Consider the following 25,288-nt stretch of genomic DNA (forward strand, 5'->3'; position numbering starts at 1 on the left):
GACGGATATACACAAAAATATAGTGACTAATGAAAAAAAAGCATGTGTGTGTGTGTGTATTCTTGTTTTTGCAACCCAGTGGGGACAAAAACCTGACTGCACGCAGAAAGGTGGGGACTCGTTTATCTCTGGGGACCAAAAGTGAGGTCCTCGCAGGCAAATTGCTCTTACTTGAATACTTGAAAGACCTGAATGTTTTAAATCAAGAAATATGCCATTGTAAAGTGATTTTTGAATGAGCACAGGCTTGTTTGTGGAGCATGATTGATGGAATATTTTAACCTTGCAGTCTACAGTCTGCCTTTCAAAGTTGAAACTCACTGTCGTCTGCCTGTCTCTTTAATGTTTCAACCACCTCCCCTCACTGCTGCGTTCTTGACCAATCATGTGGCTTTAACCGAAGACTGGGGGCGGGGAATAGAGGACTAAAACAGTCGGCTGCCATTTTGTTGTATGGAGAACAGGCTCGTTTGCGAACGACACATGACTCATTGTGGGAGCTCCGTGTGTATCCCGAAAAATAGTTTGTATGCCAAGGTAAAATCGTCATAAATTTAATGTTCGTAAACAGAAAAGTTCGTAAGCCAAGGGGTTCGTAAACCAAGGTATCACTGTATTTAAAGAACTGCATTTCAAATGTAAAACAAGGCAAATTCAAGTCAACAATGAAAAAAAAAACCCAATAAAATGAGGTTCCGCTAAAAAAAAAAAAGTTTCAGACGACATCCATGCCCAGCCCCCTGGCCACCATGGTGAGCGCCCGCACGGCTCCGGATGTCCCGCCCGGGTCGACCTCCTGGTCTGCGCTTCCGCCAGGTTCCACCTCGATATGTGGGATGGTGCTCATCACGCAGTAGACGGGAGAGTCGCGGCCTCGCTGCGGGCTGGACTGAGACGACGGCTCCTCGGAGGAGGCGCAAGAGGAGGACGAAGAGGTGGAAAGCGGCGGAGACAAATGGCCGCTGTCGGGCACCATCGAGGAGGTCCTCTCGCCGCGGCTTCGTTGACTCTTGCGAAGGCTGACGGCTTTCTTGTTCATGTTCTTCATGATTTCTTTGGTCACCTCCTCAGTCTCGACGCGCACCATGTTCAGTTTTAGGTAGCCGTCCACGTCCTTACGATATCTGCAAAAACAAAGGCATCGTTGCTGTATAAGCAATTTGTTATACGAACACATTGTAAACATAGTTTGATTTAAACCTCCGTTTTGGTATCCATCTGGTTAATGACGTATAGTAAGGCCTTTTTTTGCTAAAAAAAAAACCATTTATATAGTAAGTCATTTTTAGCTAAAAAAATGACAGTATACTAAGGCGTTTTTAGCTGGAAAACAACGACAATTGAAACTAAGGCAATTTTAGCTGAAAGAAAATAACCTTATCGTAAGGCGTTTTTTGCTGAAAAAACAACCATGTAAAGTAAGGCGTTTATAGCTTTACAAAAGACCATGTATAGTAAGGCGTTCTTTGCTTAAAAAAACGACAATGTATGGTAAGGCGTTTTTAGCTGAAAAAAACCACCATGTATAGTAAGGAGTTTTTAGAAGAAAAAACGGAAATGTATAATAAGGCGTTTTTAGCCCCCAAAAAAACCACCATGTAAGGCGTTTTTAGCTGAAAAAAACCACCATGTATAGTAAGGCGTTTTTTTTTACTGAAAAAAAACGACCATGTATAGTAAGGCGTTTTTAGAAGAAAAAAAAAAACGACCATCTATTGTAAGGCGTTTTTGCCCCCAAAAAAACGACCATGTATAGTAAGGCATTTTTAGCTGAAAAAACGACAATGTTATACATTGTCGTTTTTATTAAGGCGTTTTTTTTGCTTAAAAAAACATGTATAGTAAGGCGTTTTTAGCCCCCAAAAAACAACCATGTATAGTAAGGCATTTTTAGGCAAAAAAATCGACCATGTATAGTAAGGCGTTTTTAGCTGAAAAAAACGACCATGTATAGTAAGGCATTTTTAGCTGAAAAAACGACAATGTATAATAACGCGTTTTTTGCTTTAAAAAAATGACCATCTATAGTAAGGCGTTTTTGCGGGAAAAAAAACGTCCATGTCAAGTAAGGTGTTTTTTCACCAAAAAAAACTACCATGTATAGTAAAGCGTTTTTACTGAAAAAAAACAACCATGTATAGTAAGGCATTATTAGCAGAAAAAACGACAATGTATAATAAGGCGTTTTTTGCTTAAAAAAAAAACATGTATAGTAAGGCGTTTTTAGCCCCAAAAAAAACAACCATGTATAGTAAGGCGTTTTTGCTGAAAAAAAAAAGCGTCCATGTCAAGTCAGGTGTTTTTTCACAAAAAAAACTACCATGTATAGTAAAGCGTTTTTTACTGAAAAAAAAACGACCATGTATAGTAAGGCGTTTTTTGCTTAAAAAAAATGACCATCTATAGTAAGGCGTTTTTGCGGGAAAAAAAACGTCCATGTCAAGCAAGGTGTTTTTTGAAAAAAAAAAAAAAAAAAAAAAAAAAAAACTACCATGTATAGTAAAGCGTTTTTACTGAAAAAAACGACCATAGTTAGGCGTTTTTGTCCGGAAAAAAAATGACCATGTACAGTAAGGCATTTTTAGCTATAAAAAAAAAAATCGACCATGTATAGTAAGGCTTTTTTTGCTGAAAAAAAAAACACCATGTAAAGTAAGGCGTTTTTTGCTTAAAAAACCAGCATGTATATAGTACGCCGTTTTTAGCTGAAAAAAAAAAAACGACCATGTATATATAGTAAGCCGTTTTTTGCTTAAAAAAAACGACCATGTATAGTATAGGAATAGGTTTTTTTGCTGAAAAAAACCCACCATGTATAGTAAGCCGTTTTTAGCCGAAAAAAATGACCATGTATAGTAAGGTGTTTTTTCGCTTAAAAAAAAACTACCATGTATAGTAAAGTGTTTTTTTACTGAAAAAAACGACCATAGTTAGGCGTTTTTGGCCGAAAAAAAATGACCATGTATAGTAAGGCATTTTTAGCTATAAAAAATCAACCATGTATAGTAAGGCTTTTTTTGCTGAAAAAAAACACCATGTAAAGTAAGGCGTTTTTTGCTTAAAAAACCAGCATGTATATAGTAAGGAGTTTTTTTGCTGAAAAAAAAAACACCATGTATATAGTAATCCCGTTTTTAGCTGAAAAAAAAACGACCATGTATATATAGTAAGCCGTTTTTTGCTTAAAAAAACGACCATGTATAGTATAGGAATGCGTTTTTTTGCTGAAAAAAACCCACCATGTATATATATAGTAAGGTTAAAAAACGACCATGCATAGTAAGGTGTTTTTAGCCAAAAAAAAACAACCATGTATAGTAAGGCGTTCTTGGCCAAAAAAAAACCCGACCATATGTACAAAGAACTTTGCTTTGCCGATGTCCCTTTTGTCCCGTTAACACAACCAAATATGTTCTCTGGTGACGTCACTGACCTGAATCGCGAATGTCCCGAAGGCCACTTGAGTTCATGTTTCTTTCGAAGGTGAAGGGTGAGCGTGTAACACCAGGAGAAAACCTTGTCACAAAGGTGACATTTATACTTGGACATGCCCCCCACCTGCACACCAAAACATGTCATCACTCATCTGATCGGACACGACATCCGATTCTCCGACTGACCTCGTGCACCCGCTTAAAGTGTTGATTCATGGTCGGGAACGTCTGACAGGAATACGCGCAACCTTCCACCGAGCAATGAAACACCGAACCTTCGTTGTGGACGTCCGTGTGCTTCTGGAGGTCTCGCTGGTTTTTGAATCTGTGTGAAAAAAAAAAAAAAAATCATAATAATAAAGATGACCACGGGGTCACTTCTGTGTCATTTATGGTTTGAACGGACCTTTTATCGCAGAAGTCGCAAGGGAAGGGCCGCTCGTCGCAATGTCGGAAGCGGATGTGGATTTTCAGGGCGGCTAGCGTGGTGCACGTCATGTCGCAGAAAGGACATTTCACCTGATTCACTGCAACACACCATGAATTGTCACAAAGTACAGTGATAGCTTGACTTGCGAACTTAATTGGTTCGCAGACAGAGTGTGTCAGGCGAAAAGTGTGTATCCCAAAAAATATTTTCACATAGGAAACCATTAAAATGAGAATAATCCGTTCCCATGTCCCCATAAAACATAATTTTCTACTTTTTAATTTTCTAAGCCTTAAAACTACACAAAATATACCTTATTTTATGTATAATAAATGTGCTATTGTATTATAGTTAAAGAGATAAACTGTACTGTAAAATAATTCTTGACCAATCACGTGGTCTTAACCGATGACTGGGGGCGGGGAATAAAGGACCAAAACAAGCCGGCTGCCATTTTCTTGTCAGGAGAACGGGCCACTCATTGTGGCAGCTCCGTGTGTATCCCGAAAAATTGTTCGTATGCCAAGGTAAATTTTTCAGAAATTTAACGTTCGTAAACCAAAAAATTCATAAACCAAGGGGTTTGTAAACCGAGGTATCACTGTATTTTGGGTAGTTTTAAGGCTTATTTAGTAGAAAATGACGTTTTATGGGGATCTGGGAACGGATTATTCTCATTTTTAATGGTTTCTTATGGGAAATAAATGTTTGGCAGACGGACTTTTCGCCTTACTCACATTTTCTGGGAACCAATTAAGTTCGTAAACTGAGGTATCTCTGTATTCATTCCCACATTTTAAAAAGCTTTTTTTTGAACAGTGACGGTTTTGCTTATGCAATAATGTGCGAGTGCATACGGGAAGCGCGAAGGCTTACCATGCTGTCGTACGTGATCCCTCAACAGCCTCTCGCTGGAAAAGGCTTTGCCGCAGTGTTCGCACACCAGTGATTCTATAAGCATCCATGTTGGAATTTTACAAAAGCGAAGAATCGGTTCGGGTGTCGAAACTGGAAGTGGACTCACCCACTGGCTGCGCTTGCCTGTGCAGGTGGTCGTACAGTTTGGTGTTACTGGAAAACATGCTGCCGCAGGTGGGACAGGCGACCAATCTTTCTTGCGTGTGGCTACGCATGTGTTCTCTTAGGCGGTAGCGGATTTTGAAGTAGGCGTCGCAGCCTGGGGGGGGGTTTGGGGGGCAAATGGTCATCAAACGGGGTCCGTAAAGCAAAAGTTTGGAATTAAAAGTCCTACCTGACCAGCGGCAAAGAAGAGCCTGCTGTTGCGACGAGAGCGACTGCTGCTCGGCACTTTCAATGTGATTATCCACATGTCGGTAGAACCATTCGGGATTGAGAAATGTGCTCTGTGGACACAGTAAGACAGAAAAAAAAAGATAGAAAAGCTAAAAAAAAAAATGAACATTAATTTGGAAAAATGACACCAGGACATTTTCAATATAAATTTACCATATTTTCTGGAATATAAGGCGCACCTTCAACAAATGACATATATAAAAACCTTAACCATACATAAGGTGCACCGCATTATATGGGGCACCTTCAATGAATGAAATATTTTTATAATAATAATAATAATATAATAATAATCCATTTCATTTCTAAGCGCCTTTCAAAACTCTCAAGGTCACTTTACAGTCACATGATCCGTTTTTCTGTGGGTGAGCAGTGGCAGCCACACACGCCAGCGTTCACTCAACCCGGAAGTAATTCAAATAGATAGCAAGCTAGCTAATAGATAAGCTAATAGCTTAACGATGATCTTGCTCTGTGTGCATGTGTTGCTGTTAAAAATGTTAAATAAAACCTTTTTAAAGGTTTTAATTACTCTACAGTCTGTGCTAATTAACGTGATTCGGCTTGTGGTGTTTTGGATTCAGCGTTAGGATTAAGATAGCCTAAAAATCATCAACTTCTCCTCGACCGTAATTTTCTTTTGTGTACTCTTTGGCTTAACACTAGCCTGTGGTGAAGTCTTTTACGGTCCCATAATAGCAAAAGTACTCCACTTGATAACAAACCACATCTGCACTCAAAGAAAGGGGGTGAGAAAAACTATTCCGCCAGCCACCGTGAGGTCTGTGTGGTTTGGTTTGTTTGCCGAAAACTAGTTCGTCAGCCAAGACTATATGCTCAGGAATTTAATATTTGTGAAGCGGAAAGTTCATGAGCTTGTGACAATTTATGGTGCGTTGCAGTGAATCAGGTGAAACAATCCAAATTGAACCTCACCCCACCATGGCGATTTAGTGAAGGGTTTTGCTGTTTTAAATACCATCTTTTCCGGTGTATAAGGCACACCCAAAAGCCTTGATTTTCTTCAAAAAGTGACCCTGTGCCTTATATGCAGGTGTGCCTTGTATGTGAAGTCATATTGAGCCACAACAACTACTGTCAGCAGCCATTTCCCCCCGCAAAAGAAGTAGTGCGTAACCCCAGCCTCTACTGCAGCGTCTTATAATGTGGTTTGCCTTATATTTGGAAAATTTGTATATATTTATATATTATATTTGCTTTTTTTTCATTCAGTGAAGGTGCGCCTTGTAGTCCGGTGCACCGTATACATGGAAAGATTTTCACCTATTGTGGTTAGGCTCGGAATTTATCACCCCTATGATGGATATAATTTGATTCACTAGACAATCTGCATGGCAATGTTTAAATTAAGTCACGTACGTCACAGTTCTCCCATTGGCAGATGTGTCTGCTGGAACCATCGGGCAGTAGATTGTTGCTGTGCACAACCTGGGTGCAACCGGGCAGATCCAGACGGGACTGTAGCAGCTGCGATCCCGCGAACTTGAGCTTGGCGTGGTAGTTGTGGAAGTACGCATGCGCCTCTAACTCTGCCGGGTTGCCCATGGAGACAAATGAGCACCCCTTCCACAGGCAAGCGTACTCGTCTGGGGAACCCCAAAACAACATGATCAGATGATCAGATTCAAATAAAAGTGCTCTCATGGGACTTTGACGAGAGTATCACCAGCCTCACCCAGCTCCTCCAGGGCATCTTTATCACCCAAATACTCTGTCAGATGAGCGGACATGTGGTCGCTCAGCTCCTCCATGCCACGGCCTCTGTAACTGCACGACGCCCATTCACACAGTACCTCAAACCCGTCCAGTCTCTTGGTGGTCATTGTGGATTAAAGACGCTAGGCACAGAAGAAGACATTCTAAACATTTAAGGAAAACTAACACTGATATTTCTGTGGCATATGTATGTAGTAGTTCAGGTTAAGATCAATGGCAGAAGCTGAAATTGACATTAAAAAGAACACCCACATAAATCCCTTCCATGGTAGATAAAATACAATTTATGCTGTAAATATATGTAAATTCGTTGACAAATGACTTGTTGTCCTGACACCTCACCACTGTTTATGTGAAGGTAACCCAAGTACGATGAACGTAATTTAAGGTCATGTCAATTATTCAACGTGTGACACAGTGCCTCGTTTAGTGAGAAACAGAAAAATAGAACAGACAGTTATGACGAATTCCAATGTTAATGTGTAAAAGTTGGTTTTAAATGGCCAACATCCTTGCTGCCGGTCGTTCTACGTATGTCAAACATGTTTAAAATACTTTTTATTACTCGATAATTGTTAACGACGTGGTACTTAAATTAAGTTAATGTTTGTTAAATGAAAGTTTCTGACAATAATGGAAATGTTCTTACAAATATTTGTGAGGCCAATCATCGAGCGCCGGTTGCCTCCTTGTTCGTAGTAGTTGTTTACTTCCGGGTTTCCTAGGTATCAATCCGGAAGTGATCTTTTTCTTCTTCGCGGGTTGATATTAAAGTACAGTCGAACGTTTTTAAGTCGCTTCCATTTTTTTTTACACTAACCAAATTTAGACGCGATTAATACCAACGAGCTAGCAAAAACGTCTTATTAATACCACCAATAAATGACAAAATATTATTAACTCGCCCAAGGAGCGAATATGATCTGAAGCATGAAACAGAATTGCCACTGTTAGGTGGTATTTTACTGTTCAAGTGTCCATGCTAATCATTTATTCAGCATCTCATGGCGTACTGGAAACACCAGACATAAACAATGAATAATTGACACTTTTATACTTGCATGAGTGTTTCAGAGGAATATGGATGACAACATCCCAACAAGTAATTAAAAAAAATACATCACAAATGGGCAGACAGCTGTTATTTCACTCAATATGTTGGATGTGTTCCTGTCACCATTTCTTCATTTCAATGTTTAAGCACAAGAAAAATAGTCTTCTTTAAATTGATCTTATTATCTTATTCAACAATGTGCTTGTTCCAGGGGTGTTTTCTGCTTCACTAACATAAAATGTTAATCTTCAATTTCGTCCGGGGGGCGCTTTTTGGCACACGGATGTCTTTGCTATGTAACCCAAAAAACATTATTTACTTTTGATGTTATATTACTATTACACCTAAAATTTACTTAAGACACACGCACACAAAACAGTACGTCAAAAGTTAACATTCACTTTTTGTTCTTTAATCCGAGTTAAATTTGAACAATTTGACAAGCTCGCGCGCGCGCGCACAAAGACACAGTCGCAGACACACACAAAAAAAGAATTACAATAAATACATTATCATCTGCATCCGTTGTCTTTTTCTCCCTTTAGACCACAGGCTATCAAAGTCAAGGCCAGATCCGGCCCGCCACATCATTTTTATGGGCCCGCAAAAGCAAATAAAACTTGTGAAATTCCATGATGCTTGATAAAATCCTAACCAAAAGTTCACATTTTTGGATGTAAACCACAATAGCCGTCATTATTCTTGACTTCAGATTTGAAAACTAGTTATTCATTAATTTGTTGCACGCTCTATATGTACTATGTGGAGGGGATTAAACATTCTAATGGCTTCCCCAAATTCATAACGGCCCCTCGAGAGGAAACCATAACTACAATGTGGCCTGCGGCAAAAAAATGACTTTGCCACCCCTGCTTTAGACCGTTTCTTCACTGATGGGTTAATGCGATGCCACCCATCATAAAGCAGACCACACAAAAATAAAAAAAAAAACATGGTGGCCTTTAGCACCAGGGAGTGGGAGTGGACATGGTGGCACTTGATTGACTTCTTTGTAGTGATGGTGGTGGCATGGACAGTCATGGGCACACACACACACACACGCAGGGTCGCTCGCTCACTCACTCACTCACTCACTCACTCACTCACTCACTCACTCTCACACTCACTTGATTGCACTCACTCGCACTCACTCACTCACTCACTCACTCACTCACTCACTCACTCACTCACTTGATTGCACTCACTCGATCGCATTCACTCGCTCACACTCACTCACTCACTCACTCACTCACTCGCACTCACTCACTCTCACACTCACTTGATTGCACTCACTCGCTCGCACTCACTCACTCACACTCACTCATCGCACTCACTCGATCGCACTCACTCACTCACTTCATTGCACTCACTTCATTGCACTCACTCGATCGCACTCACTCACTCACTCACTCACTCACTCACACGCTCACTCACTCACTCACTCACTTGATTGCACTCACTCGATCGCACTCACTCACTCGCACTCACTCGCTCACTCACTCACTCACTCACTCACTCACTCACTCCACACTCACTCGATTGCACTCACTCGCTCGCACCCACTATCTCACTCACTCACTCACTCACTCACTCACTCACTCACTCACTCACTCACTCACTCACTCACTCACTCACTCTCACTCGATCGCACTCACTCACTCTCACACTCACTTGATTGCACTCACTCGCTCGCACTCACTCTCACACACTCACTCACTCACTCACTCACTCACTCGCACTCACTCACTCACTCACTCACTCACTCACTCACTCACTCACTCACTCACTCACTCACTCACTCACTTTGTTTTTTCATTAGTCACTATAGTTTTGCATTTCAGTATGACTCAAAATGTAAGCTATTAGCCCCATGTGTTTCGTAATTCAAAAACCAGTTGTGTTAATTGCGTAATAGTAAAGTTGCAGCAGGAACCACCTTGCTGGTGTTTGTTTACTTCGTTGTTTATATAGCCATGACGAGACTATCGTTTTTTTTTTTTTTTTTGTTTACTACGAGACATGCATATACAGTATTTCAAAAAGCACAGCATACATAAGACTCAATGTACAAACTACAATGCATCCTGTAAATCGGGATGGAGAGAAAAAAAATGGAAGGCCTTGCATACGAGCTGCTGCGGGTCGAGTCCAATTGATTTGGTATCTTAGCAACAAAACGGATGAAAGCCACTGATAGTGGGCTGGAGGGGTGGTGAAACAACAGCAGCAGAGGCACCGTGACAAGTAAGTGGGCCTTTTTTTTCTCTCCTCACAAAATGAGTTTTTACAATCAATGAATGTTGAGTTTAGGTGTAAAATGCATTTTTGGACACATAACCCTGGCTTTAAAAGACTAATGTGCAAATTAGGTGCTTAACTCATTAACTGCCAAGACGATGAGCGAAAATGTGTCCACGGTTTTAGTCATTTTCACTCGAATTCCAGGATCCACAGAATATTAAGTTTTAGGAGTAGATAAAAATTCAATGTAGCGTAAGAAACTTTAGACTTTCTTCTTATGGCAGAAAAAAATAGTTAATTCCTAAGTTATATGAGTCTGGAGTTATATGAGCTTGAAATGAGGGTGGTTGTCCAAAATACAATGCAATACATGCATATTGGTTTATATAGCGATTCAACAACAGCTAAAGCTGGAACAAAGCGCTAACATGGAAAGCGCCCTGTGGAAGGGACAAAAAACATTGTCAGAGGCCATGGCCAGCGCTTTATCAGCACCTAAAAAAGAAAAAAAAAAAAAGAACAAATCCAGGAATGGTGCTCTACATCATATTTTCAATTTTCAGAATAAATTTGTGAATGGAAGTGAATGAGTTAATTAATCATAACAGTAGCAGAAAATGCAATTGGAATTTGGGGAAAAATTGTGTTTGAATCCTGCAAAGCGGAATGAAAAAATGTGAAATGATATGAAATGGCATGAAAAAAAAAGAGAATAGTGATACCTTGGCTTACGAACTTAAATGGTTCCCAGACAGTGAGTAAGGCGAAAAATGTGTATTCAAAAAAATAATTTCCCATAGGAAACCATTAAAATGAGAATAATCCGTTCCCAGGTCCCCATAAAACATAATTTTCTACTTTCTAATTGTCAAAGCCTTAAAACTACACAAAATATCATATTTATAATATGTATGTAATAAATATACTATGGTATTCTAATTGAATAAATAAACTGTGCTGTATGATAAAGTCATTTTATTTACCTTTGTGATGGTCGTTGATGGCTTGATGGAATGGAGTGGCCGGGTTCCTCAGGATTAAACACTTGACGTAGCCTTCTTCTTTCACCATCTTGAGGAATGATCCCTTGTAGGTGCTTTCTCTGCGATAATTTTATCTAGTTCCTCATCAATTGTGCTCTGTTTAGCTGGGTTGTTAGCTTTTTGCATCAAGTGTTCAGATGGCTTGTGCGAGTTATTTGTGGAGCCTGATTGATGGGAATTTTAACCTTGCAGTCTACACTCTGCCTTTGAACTATCAAAGTTGAAACAAGTCCAAATTTCACTGTTTTCTACCCATTTTGTCACTCTCTCACTGTCGTCTGCCTGTCTCATGTTTGAACCACCTCCCCTCACTGCTGCGCTCTTGACCAATCATGTGGCTTTAACCGAAGACTGGGGGCGAGGAATAGAGGACAAAAAATGTCGGCTGCCAATTTCTTTTTTGGAGAATGGCTTCACTCTCTCTCTGTCTGTAAACCCCCTATGCTGTGTTCTTGACCAATCACGTGGCTTTAACCGACGAACGGGGGCGGGGAATAGAGGACCAAAACAAGCCGGCTGCCATTTTCTTGTTAGGAGAACGGGCTTGTTCGCAAACGACACATCACTCATTGTGGCAGCTCCGTGTGTATCCCGAAAAATAGTTTGTATGCCAAGGTAAAATTTTCATAAATTTAACGTTCATAAACCGAAAAGTTCGTAAGCCAAAGGGTTCGTAAACCGAGGTATCAATGTATTATCAAATTAAATGTTGTCAAACGACGCTTCCAAAAATTCGCTCAAGAATTCAACTCTGAGCACACACACACACACATTTTCTCTCCCTTCCACACGAATTGTACGAGTACATGAGCTCAAGGTGAAATACGTGAAGCGAGTGTACGCAAAGAGACTGACGGAGTTAACGCGTGTTACTGTTTAGCCTCGGCCAGTCTATTGCTGATCTCTTTGTTCTTCTTGGTGACGCCCGTTTCCGCCGCAGCCGCTTCGTCTTTCTTCTTGGCGGATGCGGAAGTAGCCAGCACCTTTTTTTCCTTGTTCTCCTTGGTTTTCTTGACGACCTTCCCCGTCGTCGTTTTCTTCTGCCGGATGCGAGATGACGGCTTGTCCGCCTGTGAGAATGGGGAGAAAAAAAAAAGTAGACAACAGACGATCCCCAACTTACGGTCGTTCATAAGGTGAATTTGTTTGTAAGTTGCTTCAGTGCTATATTTTGTATGGAATGTCTGTTTAAGGATTATATAAGTATGTTTAAGGTTTATATAAATATGTTTACGGCTTTTAGAAGTAACCTGTATTGATTTGTACTGAAAAATAAAAATAAAATACAGTAAAGTCTCGTTATATCGATATTCAAGGGAGTCCGAAAAAATATCGATATAACCGGGACTATCGATATATCCGACCCTGTTTGCATGTAATTTTCTCCGTGCATGCATAGAAATAGTATCGATATAACCGGGACTATCGATATATCCGATATCGATATAACGAGACTTTACTGTATATGCTCTATAACAGGGGTGTCAAAGTAATTTTTTGCCACGGGCCACATTGTAGTTATGGTTTCCTCTCGAGGGCCGTTATGAATTTGGGGAACCCATTAGAATGTTTAAATCCCTTCAAATATTACATATAGGAGCACACAGTAAATTAATGAATAACTCGTTTTCAAATCTGAAGTTAAGAATAATGACTTTTATTGTGGTTGACATCCAAAAAAATGAAATTTTGGCTCAGATTTTAGCAATCATCATGGAATTTAACAAGTTTGATTTGCTTTCGCGGGCCGAAAAAAATGATGTGGCGGGCCGGATTTGGCCCGCGGGCCTTGACTTTGACACCTGTGCTCTATAAAGATATGTACATGTACAACTGGAGAGATTACTACATATGTAAGAGAGAAAGACACACACAATATGTACATGTATGTAATAATATAAATAAAATGAAGTTTAACTTCATGAGTATAGTATAGTATAGTATAGTATAGTATAGTATAGTATAGTATAGTGCCACTTAGCAGTTTTTTGACAATGATACTAGTGCAGCGTGTTCTACCGGAAACAAATTCCTTGTGTGTTCTACATACTTGGCAATAAAGATGATTCTGATTCTGATTCTGATCATAAAAAATCTAACTTACAGCATCTCTGACCGAACATTTTTCGACATACCCGCAAAAATGTTCTTATGTACCATTGTTCGTAACGTGAATGTTCATAAGTAGGGGAGTGTCTGTATATAAATACAATTAACTCATTCACTGCCATTCACAAATGTATTCAGGAATTGAAAATATGAAAAATAGAGCGCCATTCCCGAATTTGTCCGAGTTTTGATTCTTTTTTTTGTTTTGGTGCCGATAAAGCGCTGGCCATGGCCTCTGGCAATGTTTTTTCTTTTCCAAAACGCGGTAGTATTTCCATTTTTTTCCCATGTTAGCGCTTTGTTCCAGCTTCAGCTGTTGTTAAAGCGCTATATAAACCGATATGAATGTAGCGCATTGTATTTTGCACAGCCGCCTTCATTTCAAGCTCATATAACTCCAGACCCATATAATTTAGGAATTAACTTTTTTTTCTGATGAAAGAAGAGAGTCTATTGTTTCTTGCACTGCAATTAATATTTAGGAAGTACTAAAACTCAATATTCTGTGGGTCTTGGAATTCGAGTGACAATGACAAAAACCCTGGCACTGGATTGGACACATTTTTGCACATGTCTGGCAGTGAATGAGTTGAAAAAAAAAGTTGAGTGAATTCCAATCTATGGTTTGAGCATGCATAGCCTTCAGGTGTGCTTTAGGGTGGAATGGGGGTCAGTGTCATGACAATTAAACAGCACAAAAAGGGTCTTTGCACTTTTGCTTGCGATGGGATTAAGTGACATGATTAGTTTTTTTACACATTGGAGATCTTTCATAATAAGAGTCAGTTAGTGTGTCATCTGAAGTGATTCCCCATGCTTTTCCAATGGAAACACACCTGACTACAGCAGATTTAGAACAGAGCTGCTGTCAGCCTCTGACACATCCTACGAAAATGAGAGAAGGAGGTAAGGGGCTACATGAACACATGTTGACTGGAGAACGTGCACACGCACACACAATATGGAGTGACCATTGACGCCGCGGGTGGCAAAAAAATGAAACAGCAGCAGATTGGATACGTGCCGAATACCTCCGCCAAGGCAAAACAATCTACAGGTAACATCCGATTTACAACCAGCCCGACTTACAACCTCCAGACCCCATTTTTAACATTTTTAAGAAGGGGAGTTTGTGAGTCATTTTGCCTCCGAGTCTCTATTCAACATTTTGAATGGATTTCGACTTACGACCATTTCGACTTACGACCGTTTGGTCGGAACGGAACTCGGTCGTAAGTCGGATGTTACCTGCATATGCGGCAAAAGAACACATCCGCACAGACCCATTAAATGTCACTGTTTCAATAAAAACGGTTAAGGAAGTCCTTAAAACAAACAAACAAACAAATAAACAAATGAATAGATAAATAAAAAATGAAAAACAAGAAAATAAACTGAAAATAAATAACAAATACATATAAATAAACAAAATAAATAAATACATACATACATGCATACATAAATAGATAGATAAATAATTGAATAAATAAATGAGTACATGAATAAATGCATACATAAATAATCGAATAAATAAATAAATAAATAAATAAATGAAAAATACATAACGTAATGACAAAATAACAACATAAATAAATAGACGAGTAATAAATGAGTAAATAAATACATACATAATTAATTAATTGAACAAATACATAAACTCACAAATAAACAAATAAATAAATCAAATACATAAATTAATACATAGATAAATAAATAGATAAATAAATGAGTAAATAAATAAATACATACATAAATAATTGAACAAATACATAAACACACAAAAACAAATAGAAAAATAAATACATAGATGAAAAATACATAAACTAATGACAAAATAACAACATAAATAAAGAAATAGACGAGTAATAAAGGAGTAAATAAATAAATACATACATTGAATTAATTGAACAAATACATAAACACACAAATAACAAATACATGAATAAAATAAATAAATAAATAAATAAATAAATAAATACATAGATCGATACACAAATAAAAAATATCCTGTGACTGTGTGTCCTTGAGAGTTTTGAAAGGCGCTTATAAATGAAATGTATTAATATTATTATTATTAGTATTAATATTATTATTGAGTAAATAAGTAAACACATAAATAATTGAACAATATATAATAATAATAATAATAATAATAATAATAATAATAATAATAATAATACATTTCAATTATAAGCGCCTTTCAAAACTCTCAAGGACACTTTACAGTCACAGGATATTTTTCCTGCGGGTGAGCAGCGGCAGCCACACGCTCCAGCGATCTCTCAACCCGGAAGTAACATAAATTGAAATAAATAAATAAATAAATAAATAATGTGTAAAAAAAAATAATAATGTGTAAATCATATAAATAAATACAAGATTAAATAAATAAATGAAAAGATAAATAAATAAATAAACCAGAAAGTTTATGCCCTGATTATGAATATGATTGTGTGTGTGTTTGTGTGTGTGTGTGTGTGTGTGTGTCCATGTGTGTGTGCGTGTGTGTGCGTGTGTGTGTGTGTGTGTGTGTTGTTGCATGTGTGCGTGCTCACCTTAGGTGGCTCTTTGCCGGGCTCACTGTACAGACTGCGTATCCTCCTGCGCTCCAGCAGTTTGTTGTCATCCGGCTGAGCCTTGACCTGCTCACCCCTAAAAGTGGCACTGTAGCTGGTTTCCAAGCTGATCTCCTTCTCGGCCGAGGGTTTGTACTGAGCCGCCGCCTTGATGGGCTTCACCGGTTTCACGTCCTTGTAGGCTTTGAACTCACTTCTGCAGGACAGCAACAACACAATGTTTAATTGTAGCAAGTGGAAGCTGTTTGCTTCGTTAAAGGCTTCGATGTCCTCTTTGCTTTATGGTGTAAGCTGCTCATTTGGCCAATTGTAACTACATGAGTCGAAAAATACGTAAAACGTAAGCTGTGGGACCTCTGAAAGTGAAAACCCCACAAGTGGTACAAAGTGCAAAAAGTCATCCACTGCTGAAAAGGATGCTTTGACCCTCTCCTCTTTTCATGTAGAATTGCTTCATGTCACAAAGAGGGTACAGTAAGTGCTGAAGAATGAATTTTTTTGTACTTCAAGATGGCGTCGCGAGATTGGCTGCCTTTCCAGCAGCTCCTTTACATCCTTTTTCTACGTCTTTCTTTCCTCTCCTGTTCCTTTCATAACTTTGCTGCTGTGAAATGTAAATTTCTCCACTGCGAGAAGAATAAAGGTACATCCAATCGAATCCAAAACTTGGGAGTTCAATCTATGGCTGAAATATTTGTCAAAAGTTGTCATATTATTGTAATATAATTTTTTTTTGCATATATTCACGTCTTCTACCAACTCATTATATTGATAATATGATTGATATTCATTATATTGATAAATTTGGCCATTGAATGCAAATTAAATTTGCATTAACATAATAATAATAATAATAATAATAATAATAATAATAATAATAATATACCACATGCGCCAGCGTTCCACTTGAGCTATCTAGCTATGAAGCTAGCTATCTAGCCACCGATTCATACGCACCAAATCACCATTAACTCTTTAAACAGTAACCCAAATAGAACTGTATCGTTCCTCTTTGCAATTTTTGTGATGATGATACTAGTGCAGCGTGTTCTACCGGAAACAAATTCCTTGTGTGTTCTACATACTTGGAAATAAAGATGATTCTAATTCTATCTAGCTGGCTACCTAGCTAGCTATCGAGCTCGCTACCTAGTTTGCTATCGAGCTCGCTACCTAGCTAGCTATCTATTTTCTATGTATTTGCGATCTATTTGCTATCTAGCTATCTAGCTATGGAGTGTATTAGTTATCTATTAGCTAGCTAGCAAACTTTCTGAGTTATTCCGGGTTGCGTTTTGCCTTGTTTGTTTGTTTGTTTTTTCCTTTTGAGACAGTTCAGGCAGGGGCAAAAGGGGGCCTGGCCCACTCAAATAAATGTTTTGCCCGCCCTTCCCAGCTAACAACCAAAAATATATTAGATTTCACATGTTATGATGATCTCATGCCTCCTTCTTTTGTCTGACTTGTTCCTATTTTTTTCCAACTGATTACAGGATACAATGGTGCCTGGGCTTTTGTTTTGGACATGTTTTTAACATGTGAAATGGTCTCATAAAAAAATATGGTTTAAAAATATGGCTACACGCTACGGTTGGTAGCGTGTCCCCAGACTTATTGAATTATTCAGTCTTGGCCTACATGATGTTCATGGGCCAAAGTGATTATAGAGAGCAGAATGAGTGATTGCCGTACAAACACTATCTTTTTGCGAGCTTCATTGATACTGCATACAGTGTGAAATTGATTTGCAAAATCATTCTTTCATTGAAAAGCATTGACAAATAAAGGCTTCGGTATTAGTGGGTAAATAATTTCTAGCTTCAACTTCGAATATTGTAAAATGGCATTGATAAAAACGTAAGGTGGCGTTCACGGACCACCTGGAAAAAAATATACAAATGGACGCCATTATGAAATACTGTATGTAACTTTTCAGTATCCTTCAAAAATAAAAAGAAATGTAAAGATGTATGGTGGACGTTACCTGTAGCTGCTGCTGGAAGTGTTCATGGTCTGCTTAATGTGTCTGTTGACAGCGTCGACGGCCGCCCTGCCTTGCTCACTGCCGGCAGGCGCCTCTTGGTCTTTCCGCTCGCCGGACTTGTCCCTCCTGGCTGGCTCCTTTTTCTCCTTCTCCTGGAGCTTCTCCTCAATTTCGCTCTTCTCCATGCCGGCCTCCATTTCGCCGGACACTTGCTCCAGTTTCCCCCCCCGGTGGCGCCGGCTTTGGGGATCCACGGGTGGTCGTGTTTTTTGGGAATGGGCCACGCTTTGTAGTCTTTCTGGTACTGGGTCTCCGGGATGAAGGGCCCAGCTGCTGGTTGGTACTCGTTCCGGGGTTTACAGCTGGGCTCCGGACGCACTTTCCACGCTTTAAAATCTTGCCGCATGACGGAGGAGGAGGGGTCTGAATCGGCGGCGACGGCGGGCGGTGCCTTGGCGGCCTCCGGATGGCTATCTGCAGTGGGCCCCTTCGGCTGCTTATGCTGGACGTCCGAATATTTGGTGAAGACGAGAGGCACGGCGATGTCCGCCTTGTCCAGTTCGCTCCAGAAGCGGTTGATGCAGCAAGCCCGCGTGATGCACGGCCAGGCCATGGTGCTTCCTGTCCACGGTGGTGCTGATGCAGACTCGTTAGCGACTTTTCCTGCCTTCCTCCTCTCGCAGGATGTGGCAGGGTTCAACGGATGTGCTTAGGCTGCAGGCATCTAGACGACCCCACCCACAATTTGCACCTGAACGCAACTGCGGGTATAAACCAGCAGATGGAGGAAGTAGCACTTGGTTTTATGATTTCAATCAATAAAATGAAATAATACATCTAATTTCTAAGCGCATTTCAAAACTCTCACGGACACTTTACAGTCACGGGATAAGAACATTTTTTTTTGTGTGCGGGTAAGCAGCGGCAGCCATTCGCGCCATTGCCCCGCAAGTATCAATGTGATTTTATTTGTATGGCATACATTTCAAACATTTCTAGGGAATCACAAGGTCTTACCATGACGACTCGTTTTTTTAAAGCAGGTCTGAATGCAAGTGTGATTGTGTTTGTCCAAATGTGCCCAATGATTGGCTGGTACCCATACCAAATGTGAATCACTATTTTGAGGGGAACTATTGCGGCAAGGAAATCAATATAATAACATGAAACACACCAAAAATACTTTGTGATTATTCAAAGTCATTAAAGGTGACGCGGACAACAGGTCAGTGTTATGTTTTATCTATTTAATAAACTGGCTGGTGAGTAATTGGTGTAAGTGGTGCAACAACACCATCTTGTGGTCTACACGCGCTTCAACACATCGCTAAATCGTCTCATGTCTATATTAACAAGTACAGTACAGTGATACCTTTGCTTACGAACCTAATTGGTTCCCAGACAGTGTGTAAGGCGAAAAGTGTGAATCCCCAAAATTAATTTCCCATAGGAAACCATTAAAATGAGAATAAACCGTTCCCAGGTCCCCATAAAACATAATTTTCTAAGCCTTAAAACTACACAAAATATACATTCTTTTATGTATAATGAATGTGCTATGGTATTATAATTAAAAAAAAATAAACTGTAACTACACAATAAAATCGTTTTATTTACCTTTGTAATGGTAGTCGATGGCTTGATGATTAAGTTTAGTTTGAGTTTTATAGTTTTAAGGTTTAGACAATTAGAAAGTAGAAAATTATGTTTTATCGGGACCTGGGAACGGATTATTCTCATTTTAATGGTTTCCTATGGGAAATTAATTTTTGGGATACACACTTTTCACCTTACACACTCTGTCTGGGAACCAATTAAATTCGTAAACCAAGGTATCACTGTAGTTTGTATGTCAAGATTATATTTTTGCAAATTTAACGCTCGTAAGGAGAAAAGTTCGTTAGCTAAAGCGTTCGTAAGCAGAGGTATCACTGTATTATTTTTAAGTCAGATTTGTTTGCACATAAACTCCACACCGCAACATTTGCAAAGTCAGACTGTTGTGGTATGTGCACGAACAGAAAATGATGCCTGTACAAAAATAAAAAATGCTGACGTTTGATTGGATGTCAGGACATGGTATCAAAAGTCACTCGAAGGCCTCACACAAAATGGAGGACGTCATTCATTTTGCGGTAGCTTCTTCCTCAGGCTCGGGTTCATTTTCGAGCTCCAACTCGGATTCCTCCTCAGGATAAAGTCTGCAGTATTTATCGACCATGACGTCCAAGTCGGGCTTGACGTGACCGTTGACGTTTAGCACGGCGAGACCGCGGTTCCAAAACTTGGCGGGCACGGCGTCCAGGTACGTCCGCAGACGCTCGCCGGCGGCGGCGCCGCGTCGCTCTTCTATTTTGAGCACGGGCAGCGTGGAGAGAACTTTCAGGAAAGCGTTGACGTTGGGGAAGAACTTGATGTCGGGTAGCTGCAGCGTCTCGTGGATGGTGGCGGGCAGGCGCACCTCCTTGCCGCGATGTTTCCATTTGATGCGCCAGCAGTGCAGCTCGGCCGCTAGCGTTTCGGGGTTGGGGAGGTCGGCGCGGTACACGTCGGCCGAGTTCTCTTCGGCCGTGTTGAATTTCATCTGGCCCATGATGGCGGGCACCAGCGATAGACACTTGAGGACTTTGAGGTTGACCTCGGAGAACATCTCCTCCACTTCCTGCATGACGCTCTGGATGATGGGCAACGTGACGTACTCGCGGTGGTACGCGTCCGCTTGGATCTCGGCCATGTCGGCGGCGCGTTGCCTCTGGACAAAAAGCCGAGGGACCCGCGCCGGGATCTCCAGGGAGGCGGCGACGTTGGAGGCCTCCTCGTACCAGAACTCGTGATACACGTCGATGTTGTCGTTGACCTCGACCAGCGAATGCATGACGGCCGTCAAACTGTTGGCGGCGCAGAAGGCGTCCAGCGTCTCGCCTTGGAGGTTCCGTCCGAACGCTCGGGTGAAGGTGAGGACGCTTTTGAGGACCACGGTGGTCATCACCATTTCAAAATCGGCTAGCGTTTCGGCGAGGGAGTACGCGTCGGCCGTCGCCGCGCCGTCGAAAGCGCCGTCGTCGTTGCGGTGAATGGCGTCCAGGCAGGCGACGAGCGGCGGCAGGATGTCCAGGAGCACGTCGAAAACGTTGTGGCGCTCCGTCCAGCCTTCGGCGCAGGCCTGGTGGAGCGCCGCCGCTTTTTCGTCACTTTTTGGGGAGTGGGCGGAGATGCACGTGGCGAGCAGAGATTGCGCCGGATGGTTTTTGAAGAAAACCGCCAACCTCCGCAGGGTCTCCATGAGCACCTGGACGTTGGGGAAGGGTAAACTGTTGGCCAGATGGATATTGAGCGCCATGCGCGAGCAAGGCATGTAAAGCGCCAGCGGGTATTTCTCCATTAGGTGCGCGGCCACCGCCTTCATCTTAGTGGCCGAAGCCCCGGTCACTTTGTGCGCCTGCCCGCGGCAATCTTCCATGACGAGCCCCCAGCGCTCCGTCAGCTGCGCCTCCAGACGCTCCACCAGCGCCAATTCGTCGCCGTCGAATAGCACAAAGTCCAAAAATTCCTCTCGAAGGACGTTATGCTGGTTGACGAAGCGAAGAAAAAGCGGGAGGTGCTTGTCACCTCCAAAATCCACCAAATCGTCGGTGACCAGGGAAAAAAAACGAGCCTCCCTGGCTTCCATCAGCACTTCCTCCCTCACGGTGTTCTCGCACACGTCCAGAAGCTGCGACAGCTGCGTTGAGGAGAGAAACTCGCCATTTACCGGCACGGCCTCGAAACGCTTTCTCAGGGCCTCGTCGCCGGCGTGCATGCGGTACTCCAAAAGCGCCTGGAAGTTGTTGGCCGTGTTGTCGCCGTGGTGATCTTTGAAGGTCTGAAAGGGGATGCGTTGCTTGGCTAGAGTCAGGATTACCTCGAACACGGAGTGCAGGTAATCGCGCAGCTGTTTCTCCTCCGACGACATCTGCGGCTCGTTTGTAATCTGGTCTTCGGGCGCCGCATCCTTTTGGGATTTTTCAGCGGAGGACGCCACTAAAGGGAAAAAAAAGCCAGGATGTAAACTTGATTGACAGTGAAGTAATAATAACAATAATAATACATTTCATTGATAAGATATTAGCTTTTCTAGCTGGCTATCTAGCTAGCTATCTGGCTGGCTATCTAGCTAGCTATCTAGCTGGATATCTAGATAATATAATATAATATAATAGATAGCCATCCATCTATTAGCTTTTCGGGCTGGCTATCTATTAGCTAGCTAGCTATCTTTCTATCTATTTGAGTTATTCCGGGTTGAGTGAACCCTGGCACGTGTGGCTGCCGCTGCTCACCCACAGAAAAACTTCATTCAGTGACTGTAAAGTGACCTTGAGAGTTTTGAAAGGCGCTTAAAAATGAAATGTATTATTATTATTATTATTATTATTATTATTATAAGCGCCTTATATAGGCAGAAAACTAGCAAGGTAATAGATAGCTAATAATAATAATAAAAAAAATAAAATAATAATAATAATAATAATAATAATAATAACGCACACCTCGTTCGTGTTTTTTGATGATCTCCTTCTTCTGCTCGACCGTAATTTTCCTTTGTGTACTCTTTGGCTTAACACTAGCCTGTGGTGGGGTCTTTTTCGGTCCCATAATAGCAAAAGCACTCCACTCGATAACAAACCACGTCTGTACTCATAGAAAGGTGGGGACGAAAATTAGTCCGCCAGCCACTGTGGCGCTGTGTGGTTTGGTTAGTCCACCAAAAACTAGTTCGTTAGCCAAGACTATATGCTCGCAAATTTAATGTTCGTAAGTTGGAATGTTCGTAAGATGAGAAATCACTATAGTTAAAAAAAATGACATGATTTATTGCATTATACGCTCTCAAACTGAGCAGCTTTTTTTTATCAAAATGAAAGCTACGGAATCATTCCGCTTTCAAACGTACTGTCCTAGAATTGGATTGCACCCCAACGTTTCAAACGCTAGTTGGTCCAATGTAGCGCCATTTTACTCACATCTTCTTTCCTTGATTCGTTTTAGGTCTTCCTCTGTCTGAAATCAAAACAAAAAATTCCACATTAAAATATTTGACAAATAAAAGCGGCAATTTTTTACCACCCCCCCCGTCTCACAAGTTCTTTGATCTGCTTGCGGTGTTTGACGCGAGGATTCGCCAAGTGGCTGGTCAAATCGAAGATGGTGGGAATGGCCGTATCCTTGAGCACCGTCCTGTAGGGGCTCTGACACAGAAACACAACTTTTAGACCTTTACACTGTGATGCAGGAATGCATCTTGGAAATTAAAAAACTCCAAAATTTTAATATGAATGAAAGGTACTCACAGTTTTGTATACAAGAGCCGGGTCAAAGTGTTTGGCACACAATCTGTAGTGCTTATTCAACTGGTCAGCAGTTTTGGCCTCCAGGTCTGCCCTGCGGCAATTCTCTACCCAAATTCGACATCTGCAAACACACAACATTCACTTTTTTTGGACATAATTTCAAACACACAATAAAGTCTTGAATTAGCGTGTTCCTGACTTTGGAACTCAACCAAAAATGGTTAAGAAAGTGTTGGAGGACAATCACAATCATGACATACATGGTTTATCACGCAAAAAAATGTTAAGAATGTGCCAGCATTTATAGGTTACCTAGGTTATAGGTTATAGGCACATGATTTTTGTCCGGTTAATAGAATATTAAATGGTTCAGAGCTGCGACTAGAAGTATGAATAAGTGTTCGTTGATGTGAGCACTGTGATTGGCTGGCAGCTAGTTCAGGGTATAATCTGTGTTCAACAACTCACCACTTTGCGATTTTACTGTGAATTGAGAAATAAAATATTAGTGTCAATTCTACGGCAGTTCTACCGTGCCAGCTCGTACCATAGAGGGTTGTGCGGTCACCATAAAAGTGCTGCTTCATTCATTTGCGGGTTCAAATACCGTCCATTTTTCTTTGGTTTCTTCTCATTATTAACGTATTTATTTTTTAATTTATTGATACATACTGTTTTTACATTCCTTCGCAGCCAATCGTGTGTTTTAAAGCAATAATATACATGCCGTATAGCACAACAAATGTAAGTACACACAAAAAGGGTAAAAGGATGAAATAAAAGACAAAGAATAGAGGTATGTCTTTTAAAACGAACAGAACGGGAGCTTGCCGAACATTTAATGAAAGGTCCTTTCAAGAAGGACGGGCAATACAAAAGACGAGAGGTCAACTGCGGGAAACCCATTTAAATGTTGGAACAGAAAGTAAAGTAATAATGAACTTTAAAATTGACCAGTAGTTTAAGGAAGGAATTGCTGATTACAAAATATAATGCATTATTAAAGTAATCTAGCCAAGATGTAACGAAGGCATACATTACTGATTTTAAATGCTGCTCAGAAAGGAATGACTTTAACTTCGCCCGCTGCGTAAAATCATAGAAAGGGTTTTAACAACAGCACCGATTTGCCTGTCAATTTAAAAAAAAAATATTTTCAATGTAAACGTGAAAAGTTCGAGAACGTTTTCTTCCAAGTATCCGCACTGTATAAAATAATATATCTTTACCTTTCGGGGTCCCTGGGAAAGCGGAAAAAAGCCAACTCCGACTGGGTACTCTTCCGTGTGCAGTTCGGGGCCGCACAAAAATTCGGCATGTTTCAAGCTAACTCGTTAGCAAACTTGGCTACTGTATCGTTCGACGAACCTTGTTATTGTTTTAAAGGTTGTTTTATTTCTCAGCGTTGGCCAACCAGATAGGTCGATCTTAACTGCATCTTAAAGGATAGTGTAAAATAAATAAAACGACATCTTAAAAATGTGTCATTTGACGGTTAGGGCATTTTGAGAGGCGCGGAAGAAAACGACAATCTTTCAGTAGCTGCGGCTATTGATTGGAGGCACACAAAGTAAACGCTACAATAATTGGTTGATTTCATGAGCTGTGGACCAATCACATTACACGTCGGTCGCGAATAATGTACGTCACGGAATCACGTGGTTTGTCAATGCCTCCTTCTGCCAGCGATAACATACAGAGCAATGATGTGTTTGTTTTGCTTGTTTTCTTTGTTCAACACATTTTTTCGAGGCTAGCAGTGTAAATTAATTTCATACATTTCCGCTTTTGTATATGTTTTAAATACAATAGGAGACGTACTACGGCATGGCTCGTTGGTCTAGGGGTATGATTCTCGCTTAGGGTGCGAGAGGTCCCGGGTTCAAATCCCGGACGAGCCCATGCTTTTGTCGCCTTGATGCACGTTCGTTTCATACAACATAACAAAGGAGTTTAAGATATCTAGGAATTAAAATTACGTCTTATAATCATGATTTTATGAGACAGTCATAAAAGGAAGTTGCATTTATTGTTGT

General features: G+C 40.7%; 3 protein-coding genes and 1 non-coding gene across 4 annotated transcripts; 1 reads left to right on the forward strand and 3 right to left on the reverse strand.

Moving 5' to 3' along the window:
- Nucleotides 1-123: 123 nt before the first annotated feature.
- Nucleotides 124-7,636, reverse strand: LOC148888629 (histone H4 transcription factor). Its single transcript, XM_089013531.1, has 10 exons — nucleotides 7,565-7,636; nucleotides 6,875-7,037; nucleotides 6,559-6,785; nucleotides 5,117-5,228; nucleotides 4,889-5,041; nucleotides 4,741-4,815; nucleotides 3,841-3,961; nucleotides 3,621-3,759; nucleotides 3,434-3,558; nucleotides 124-1,124 (listed from the first exon to the last, which is right to left on the reverse strand). Exons 2-10 carry the CDS (start codon nucleotides 7,020-7,022, stop codon nucleotides 716-718), a joined length of 1,509 nt encoding a protein of 502 aa, XP_088869657.1. The 5' UTR covers nucleotides 7,023-7,037; nucleotides 7,565-7,636; the 3' UTR covers nucleotides 124-715.
- Nucleotides 7,637-9,957: 2,321 nt separating this feature from the next.
- On the reverse strand, nucleotides 9,958-19,011 carry LOC148888630 (microtubule-associated protein 6 homolog). Its single transcript, XM_089014153.1, is given in 4 exon segments — nucleotides 9,958-12,323; nucleotides 15,918-16,134; nucleotides 17,923-18,154; nucleotides 18,157-19,011. Coding segments are annotated over 4 exon segments (1,029 nt in total). The 5' UTR covers nucleotides 18,536-19,011; the 3' UTR covers nucleotides 9,958-12,122.
- A 137-nt stretch (nucleotides 19,012-19,148) lies between these two features.
- On the reverse strand, nucleotides 19,149-24,784 carry thap12b (THAP domain containing 12b). Its single transcript, XM_089014152.1, has 5 exons — nucleotides 24,482-24,784; nucleotides 23,253-23,373; nucleotides 23,043-23,150; nucleotides 22,926-22,962; nucleotides 19,149-21,942 (listed from the first exon to the last, which is right to left on the reverse strand). The coding sequence occupies exons 1-5, from the start codon at nucleotides 24,568-24,570 to the stop codon at nucleotides 20,048-20,050; spliced, it is 2,250 nt and encodes a 749-aa protein (XP_088870278.1). The 5' UTR covers nucleotides 24,571-24,784; the 3' UTR covers nucleotides 19,149-20,047.
- Nucleotides 24,785-25,081: 297 nt separating this feature from the next.
- Nucleotides 25,082-25,153, forward strand: trnap-agg (transfer RNA proline (anticodon AGG)). Its single transcript has one exon. It is a non-coding gene; the product is annotated as a tRNA-Pro (tRNA).
- The last annotated feature ends 135 nt before the right edge of the window (nucleotides 25,154-25,288 follow it).

The sequence above is a fragment of the Hippocampus bargibanti genome, linkage group LG14 (genome assembly GCF_051943395.1).
Source record: "Hippocampus bargibanti isolate YZ-2025 linkage group LG14, ASM5194339v1, whole genome shotgun sequence".
In the NCBI taxonomy this organism is placed as follows: domain Eukaryota; kingdom Metazoa; phylum Chordata; class Actinopteri; order Syngnathiformes; family Syngnathidae; genus Hippocampus; species Hippocampus bargibanti.